The 8,473-nt window shown below is 45.6% G+C and overlaps 1 protein-coding gene and 1 long non-coding RNA gene across 2 annotated transcripts; both read right to left on the bottom strand.

The window, feature by feature from the left end:
* Window positions 1-719: 719 nt before the first annotated feature.
* Window positions 720-4,642, bottom strand: LOC136547417 (UDP-glucuronic acid decarboxylase 6). Its single transcript, XM_066539370.1, has 13 exons — window positions 4,488-4,642; window positions 4,261-4,368; window positions 4,059-4,145; window positions 3,313-3,400; window positions 2,583-2,674; window positions 2,434-2,498; window positions 2,268-2,356; window positions 2,083-2,160; window positions 1,876-1,969; window positions 1,727-1,793; window positions 1,578-1,641; window positions 1,405-1,445; window positions 720-1,319 (listed from the first exon to the last, which is right to left on the bottom strand). The coding sequence occupies exons 2-13, from the start codon at window positions 4,354-4,356 to the stop codon at window positions 1,128-1,130; spliced, it is 1,053 nt and encodes a 350-aa protein (XP_066395467.1). The 5' UTR covers window positions 4,357-4,368; window positions 4,488-4,642; the 3' UTR covers window positions 720-1,127.
* Window positions 4,643-5,632: 990 nt separating this feature from the next.
* Window positions 5,633-7,421, bottom strand: LOC136501313 (uncharacterized). The gene is made up of 3 exons (XR_010770218.1): window positions 6,926-7,421; window positions 6,100-6,231; window positions 5,633-6,015 (listed from the first exon to the last, which is right to left on the bottom strand). It is a non-coding gene; the product is annotated as an uncharacterized lncRNA (long non-coding RNA).
* Between the last annotated feature and the right edge of the window lie 1,052 nt (window positions 7,422-8,473).

Here is an 8,473-nt window from a genome sequence, read left to right as displayed (position 1 = left end):
ATTTGTCAAATTTATGGCAAGTATTTTGTCCAACTTTTAGCCATTTTTGCTGCTAAATCTTTGGCAGCCAAGCATGTCCTCAATTCCCTATGTTGAGAGGACCGAGAAAACAAATTTTCAAACATAGCAATGGGTCCTGCAGTGGATTGATAAAACCTTATCCTCTCTGTATGTGGACTCTACGTCTCTACATGTGAATGGATAAGAAAATGTTCCCTCTGTTCCGTCCCTGAAGCATGTTTTTTTACCTATTTCTCTCTCTATATATATAGACACCACAGTTTTGGGGGAAAACTTGGTTGTTTTTGTCAATCGGAGTTGCTCTTGTAGGAAAAGGAACGTCCTGTCGTGAACGGGTAAAAGAAGGTTCTGTCGTTCCACGGCACCAGCTGTGTTTCTCGTTGGAAAATTGCCGAACCAGACTAGATTGGGACCCTGTGTCTTCTCGTTGGAAAAGCGCCGAACCACGGATCTTGTTGGAAAAGCGCCGAAACCAGAATAGGGGGGGGTGTTTCAGATACTAATAAAAAAATAAATTACATAATCCGTCAATACTCCACGAAACAAATTACATTGTCAAATCATGAAATAAATTACATTCGTCTCGCAAGCTGTACAATTAGTTTTGTAATTAGTCTATATTTAATACTCCATGCATGTGTCCAAACATCTAATGAGACAGTGACTAAAGTTTAGAAGGAAAAACCAAACGCCACATGAGATTGGAAGTCTGGTAGTACTCCAGTTTACAGAATTTCAGACAGACAACGACACCTTGCCATAATGCCATGGCAATTCCATTACAATCACAAATGTGCAGCGCAGCCTGGCGGTCAGTCTCAGGCAGCAAAAAGGAACAAAAAGCTCAAAATGGCATCAACATTGCTATAATCGACTCAGGGAGTACATATAGGCTACAAACACAAGTACCACAAGATCTGCGTAGGCAGACTCAAACGGCCAGCCCTGTATGAAAATTCTAATAATACAATCCTTCAAGGTGAACGACAAAGGTATATTCCGTTTATTGGAACTCAAATTCCGTAATGAAATGTGGCCACGAATAATGACGAACCCAACTATGAGTATGCTCCCCCGTGGATATTCTTCGCCAACCGCAGGGCAGTTTAGGCCTTGGTTTTCTTGGGCACGGCCAGGCGCTCCCGGAAATCATCCTCCATGAGCACCAAGCCGTCCCTCAGGACGATCTTGGGCTCCCACCCCAGAACTTCCTTCGCCTTTGTGATGTCTGGCTTCCTCTGGCGGGGATCATCAGGAGTGTTCTCGGTCATCGTCACTGTCACATCTGGGTTGATCAACTGCAAAGTTAAGTAGGCACGTCAGTAATCTGTCAAGATTTACCAAGCTTTGGAAAGCATTGCGATTATATAGAATCCAACTTGCCTCCTTCACATTCTCAGCAAGTTCCAGCATGGTGAATTCACCTGTGGCACAAGTTACAACCATTTAGCAGAAAGATGGGACTCAACTTTGTTACTACAGGAATGTATATACGATAACGCAGATTGAGTAGCTCACTCTGTAGCAACAAAAGTGAAAATACAGATGGATTTTACCTGGGTTCCCCAAGTTAATCGGTCCAGTGTTGTTTCCATTCATCAGCTTAATAAGACCATCAACCTGCAATGAATGGTATAGTTGATATAATGCACTGACAGGGTTCTGACCAACAACAAACCAATTGAGAATGCAATGTTAGACAAACCATATCGGCAACATAGCAGAAGCTCCTAGTCTGTGTTCCGGGCCTCTGGACAGTCAGGGGCTCACCACTACAAGATTGTGAAAAGATTAGCTGCCAAAACTATCTGGCAGTAGCTGGGAAGAAAATAAAAGAAATACAACAAGCATTACCGCACAGCCTGAGCAATGAAGTTGCTAACAACACGGCCATCATCAATGTTCATCCTAGGCCCATAGGTGTTGAAAATCCTGGCAATTCGGATTTCTACAGACATAGATGATAAATATTATTAAGGACAAATCATAAGCCCAGAGTTATCACACAACAAAGAGGGCTATGAGCTAATATTGAAGTTTAAGTGCAAGATGAAGTATTACCAATGCCATGCTGCCTGTGATAGTCGAACATCAGCGTCTCTGCTACACGCTTACCCTCATCATAACAGCTCCTGACGCCTGATAGAAAAAAAGTTAAATAAAAACTGTAAGAGAACTTGAAACTTGAAAGATAATTTATGAAAAACAAAGCAAATATATTTCAAGTGTCAGATGAACAAATTTACCAATTGGGTTAACATTGCCCCAGTAGGCCTCGGTTTGAGGATGCTCAAGCGGATCACCATAAACTTCAGAGGTCGATGTCAACAAAATCCTGCAATTCAAATAAATTCTGTAATTGAGTTTTTCACATGAGGTACTGGAAGAATCAATGGCATGATGAACACTGACCTAGCTCCAACTCTCTTTGCAAGTCCCAGCATGTTCAGGGTACCAATAACATTGGTCTTGATGGTCTGTTTCAGACAATTACGAAAACCAATATCAGGAAATACTATGAAACAATATACCACCTCTTACAGAGCAGAGAACTAGCATACCTTAACAGGATTGTGCTTGTAGAAGATTGGTGAAGCAGGGCAAGCAAGGTGATAGATTTGGTCAACCTCCACAAGAAGCGGCTGGGTGACATCTAAAACAGATAGAAAGAATTTACAGAATAAGTGCCTAACTCATGGGGAAACACATAGTGATTAAAAAAGGAATAACTGAGAAGAGTGATTTGTTAGACGGCCCATGAGGACATGAAACTATTAATTTGAGTGCATGATCTGTTCTATCATTACATTTTAATGATCAGCAATGAAGTTCCACCACCAATGTCAGAAATCAACTTGAATGACATGCTTGCACTCCAAATATGAGTTTCCAACAGTAAGTTACAAATCAATAGTACATGGCCAATTAAGAGCAGAAGAAAGAAAATTCATTCAACAGACAACTCACGACATGCATTGACTATATGATACAAAAAATGTGGTACTTCAATTGCATTGACTAAACATGATTCAATCCCTTTCAAAAAGACAAAAAAAAAATACAGATAGCAAGTGAGAGAGTATAGTAGTCAACAACTAGGGCTTCAATAATAATTTATAAACTATTAACGGCATTGCACAAACAACATAGGACTTGTTAGGACAAACACAGGACAACCTAAACAAATAGCAGTTTATTTATAATAGACTATCCAGGAATCATAACTTTCAGGATCCTCTGAAAGAGAAGACTTAAAATATCTTAAGCATGCATAGCTAACTAGTTATTTACCATGACGGATGAGCTCAAATCTTGGGTGGCCGATCCACTTCTTCAGGTTGTCTTTTGAACCAGTGAAAAAGTTATCAGCAACAATGACCTGAACGTAAAGGAACTTAAGTCAACATCCAAAATGTCTGCAAGACAAGACCCATAGCAAGAACCCTGAAATTCAATGGCTGCTCAACCCCACAAACTAAGTGTAACATGAAACAACTCTACAGTAATTAGCGCAATAGCACTCCTCATGATTTCCAGAAACTATGTCAGGAAGCTGAAAATGAAGTAGCAGTAAACAAGATCTCTAAAGCATTGACACTAGATCTCTGTGATTTCTCAAATTCCCAATCAGATCCACGAAACAAACATTCAGGACTATAGCAATGCTATAGCTTATAGCTTATAGCTTATATTAAGCTCTACAAAGTAATGCAAGCAGTCCCGCTGGATCTCACTGAGTTCAGTGATCTCTCACATTAGCAACCAGATCCACAGAAGTACCCAATACTCAAGCAAAGCTTCCAGCTAAAGTTCTATACAGCAACTGACCTACATGATGCAAAATGTAAATCCCCGGAGATCTGGAACAATTATCTCCAACTCACGTCCCTTTCACGTGGATCTGGACCCACTCAATTCCTGGTCTTATCACTCAGGTGAGATCTAGACGGCCACCATCAAAATGGATTTGGCCCAACAGCCCGATCCCGCAAAACAAGCAACTAAATGATACGGGATCTCGTCCGGGGCGCACGTACCTCGTGCTTCTCGTTCTCCATGAGCTTGTCTACGAGGTGGGAGCCGATGAAGCCCGCCCCACCAGTGACGAGGATCCGCAGGTTAGCCTGGATCAAACAGCAATTTGGCACCAATAATCAGGATCCGGACCACGCGAACAGGCCCAGACCTGGCGGCGAGTGAGATAGAGATCCAGCGTTGAGATCGCGCTCGCGCTCTCACCTGGAAGAACTTGGAGAAGCGGAGGGGCGAGGGGGTCGGCGGCGGGCGGGTGGAGATGTGCTCGCCGTTGCTGCCATTGGTCTCCTTCTGCGCCATCGCGTGGAGCACCTGGTCCGACCAGATCCAAACCAAATCACCCGTCAGAGAAATCACACACCGGAACCAGGCGAGGCCGCGCGATTGCAAGCAACGAAGCGTGAGGAGGCGACGAAGGGCGCGGCGCTCACCGAGCAGCTGGCTCTGGGGATTGGGCTCGGCTTGCTTGGCTTGGACACGGGGAACGGGCGGTTTGAATCGGATTAGACTGGGGCGGACGAGGAGGAGGTGCCTCCAGATCTGAGTCGTATTTATAGGAGGCTTTTACTTGTGTGCACAGGCCATCAAAGAGAGCTGAGTTTTACTGGTGCCACGGCTCGGCTCTAATGATATCAAAGTGCGAGGATGAAAAGTCGAAAATAACCTCAAGTCTAAATATATAATTAATTGTTTTTAGTATCTTAATGATTTTAAACGAAAAAACTCAAAACTAAAATGTCATAGATCTCGTTGAGATCTATAATATTTTTTAAAAATATTTTATTTAATTCCGTAAAAAAATGTGATTTTTCTAAGACATTAATAATATCAAATCATATTTTTTATAGAATTAAATGAATATAATTTTTATATAAAAATTGTAGATATTGTCGAGATCTACAACTTTCTAGTTTTGAATTTTTTATTTGAGGTCATTAAGATGTCCCAAAAAAAATTAATTGCATATTCAAACCTGGGGGTGGATGGCAAATCTGACGGAAGTTAGAGTCAAATATGACGGAAGTGGTGTGGATGGTAAAAGAGTTCACGGCAGTGGTACCTATGAGATATCAATTTTTTTAATGACTTATAGATAATTGCCAGCTTTTATAATGACACATAGATAAAACCTCTATTTATATATAGAGCCCGCGCTTCACACACCCGAACAGAGATGCAGATGCAGGCAGGCAAGAGGCAGTTGGTCAGGGCCTTGCTCTCTTGCACCACCACCGACGGAGCCAGATTCAGTAATAACTTTATAGAGCCCCTCAATCTCAATCGTCCAGCTAGCATCCAACGAGTACAGCCAGGACTTTGCTTTTCAGCCCAAACCAGAAGCACGGGCATTACAGCTCATCTCCATTCCCCGCCAAAATTGCAGGCAGCCAGCAGCCGCAACCTCTCTCTCTGTTTCTGAAACCAACTGCAGGTCCCTGTTCCCTCCCTCCCTGGTTATAAGCAGTTCACAAGATCCAATAAACCTCAGTGTTTCCAGCAAAGGCTTCCAACACTATGTAGATTCAAGCAAAATACACAGCAGCAGGCACTCTCAAGAGTGCAAAACAAATAAATACAAGGGACATCTATATTATAATTATCAGTAGAACTTAGCATTTTCCAGTTTGGGAGTTCCAGGTTCAGAGCACAAATACATGCCGCATTCATCTGTATAGTAGGCCACAAAAGACTATAACTAGACCACAAAAGACTATAGTTGGGCCACAAAAGACTATAGTTAGACATATACAAAATACTATCTAACCAACATGTTCATACTAGAACAGATCATGATCTTTAAGAATACCATCATCATAAGTTGGGGCTGTTATCAGCTGGGTAAAACTTCCCAAACTGTCAATAACATTGCAATCTTGAAGCTCCACACTTGCTCCTTTGCTGCACCCACGATTCTCCACTTCTACTTGGTGTTGTACTCCATCACCTTTTTTTTTTTTGCTGGCAATGACAGTTTAATTAATTAGTTTAGGAATGAATTACAGTAGCATATATGGGCTTCACACTACAAAATTTCTAACATACCTTTGCTCCTTTTTTTTGTTGGCTTGCGCTTCCCCTTGTTTAATTTATCAATCCAAGTTCTTTTTCTCCTTGAATTTTTGGATTTGACCTTCTTTTTTTCAACTGTGCAGCTCTAAGCAAGTCATCTCCTTGCTGGACATTTGGTTCAACATTTTCTTGGTCATTGCATGGCTTGCTCATACCAAGGCAATCAAGTGCATTTTCTATCATCAAACAACATTATGAAGAGTGGGCTACTTTATATGCCAAATTGAGAAATTTATGAGACATGTTCTTGTAGCGAAGTTGAGATTCCAGCATTTGATTTGCTACCACATTCCTTCCTTCCTTATCTTGTACACTCCCATTGCGTGTTGCTTTAGTCCATCTCTTTAACACATAATGTGTTGGCAATATCTTTATATTCATCAAATCAATAACTTTCAGACCATGTGCACACAATATATTCCATTATGTGCAGCTAAGCGGCCTGTTCGCTGGTTGGTTTCTGGGTTGATTTGGGCTGGCTGGTGCTGGTGTGTTGTGAGAGAAAAACACCTGTTGACTGGCTGGTTTGGGACTGGCTGAAACCAACAAGCGAACAGGGTGAAGAAAGTCTCAAAGAGCCATATAAATGAGTCCTCGGTTTCATCAAATAGAAGTGCAGCATCAAAAACAGTGGTTTCTCAAATTGGATGGCATTCAAACATGTGGCTGCATTCTATTTTGCATTTTGGCAGATACTTGAGGTAGATTAATAAGCATTCATGCATGCTAGGACACTAAAACAAAAGAAAATTTACTGTTATCGCGGCCATCTCCATTACAGGGGGTGTGAAGCTCGTACTTGGATATGGCGCGACGCGGGAGAGCTCCTCCACGGCCGGGGTGGGTCTCCTGTTCTCCCGGCCGGCGCGGCCGGGCACCGGACGACGGGCAGCGCGGCCAGGCACCTGAGGAACGGCGCGGCAGCGAGGAAGATGGCACAGAAGGCGGCACGACGGGGCAGCGAGGAACTCGCCGCGACGGCAGAGGAAGCGCGGGCGGCGCGGCCGGGCACCGGACGACGGGCAGCGAGGCCAGGCACCTGACGAACGGCACGGCAGCGAGGAAGATGGCGCAGAAGGCGGCACGGCGGGGCAGCGAGGAACTCGCCGCGACGGCAGAGGAAGCGCGGGCGGGAGTTGCGGCGCCGTTCCCGCGTCTGGTAAATTCCATCTGTTCGCTCTTGGCGTGGGCTGAAAAGCGAGTACTAGTTTGGAAAAACACTGTAGCCGCAGATGGTAGCTGGACGGTGGAGATCGCAGGAAAGTTACAACGTAACGTTGCTCTGTAGAGTCACCCAATCTGGCTCCACCACCGACTGCTGCTGCTACCAACCGGGCTAATCAACCAATCTAAATCAGATCTCATCACCCGACTCCACAATTTAATTCCTCCCCTTTTCCGATCCGGTGCCAATAAGAAACCAGTAATCGGGGGGGGGGGGGGGGGGGGGGGGGGGGGGGGGGGGGGGGGGGGGGGGAGCAGACATTTGCGCTTCCAATGGAAGCAAAGGTGCTGGTGCTGGTGCCGGTGCCGGTGCCCCCGCGCGCGAGATTCCAACGAGTGCCGCGTGCGATAGATGGCGACAGCGCAGCGCGCCCGGACCTGGACGCCCCCGTCCCGCACCCCACCGTCACCGCGCGATCTTTGTTTACTACCGCGATTAGGCAGGCGTTAGGTGCGCGGACCGCGCGGGAATGGGGGGCGATCGGGTGGCTGGCAGGTGGGGCCACGAGGCAGTTTGACTTCCGTGGCGCGGCGGGTCCATGAGGTTCACGAGCGCGGCCGCGGGGCGATCTGGGGGGCTTCTGGCGCGCGGTAGCCGGCGGCCGGCCCCCGGATTGTTCCGAGCCGATGCTGTTTTGCGGGGGCGGACCCGGTACGTGCTGTCGGGTACGGAGCGGGGGAGGGTGCGGTGGCTCCCTTCCCTAGCAGACGTGGTGGCGACTCGTTGCTTGCGACATACTCCGGCCTATGAGTCGCATCATGAGCCGTAGCCCGTAGATAGGAGACCTGGGCGGCCGCGATTGGCTGTGTGTGGGCCCGGATAGATTAGATTAGTGAACCACATGAGATTAAAGGGAAGTCTCAAATTACTGCACTGAATTCACATCACAATCGGACAGTCCAACCTAAGCCACCGATAAAAGGCCATATAGCTTTTTCCGAGCTAGCATTAGTAGTGGGTGGTTACGGAGAGTGATGAACGTAACTTGATAGCATGGGCGTGTGATGAAAAAAAATAGGATCGCGTGATTGCATTGCAATTGATTTGGGTGAATTCCAGTCCTAAAACGTAGAGCCGGGCTCTGCCTCGATCGAGCACTACTATTTTTGCGGCGTCAGTTGC

The sequence above is a fragment of the Miscanthus floridulus genome, chromosome 1, assembly GCF_019320115.1.
Source record: "Miscanthus floridulus cultivar M001 chromosome 1, ASM1932011v1, whole genome shotgun sequence".
In the NCBI taxonomy this organism is placed as follows: domain Eukaryota; kingdom Viridiplantae; phylum Streptophyta; class Magnoliopsida; order Poales; family Poaceae; genus Miscanthus; species Miscanthus floridulus.
The sequence above is the reverse complement of the archived record's forward strand: the minus strand, read 5'-3'. Positions and strand labels throughout refer to the sequence as shown.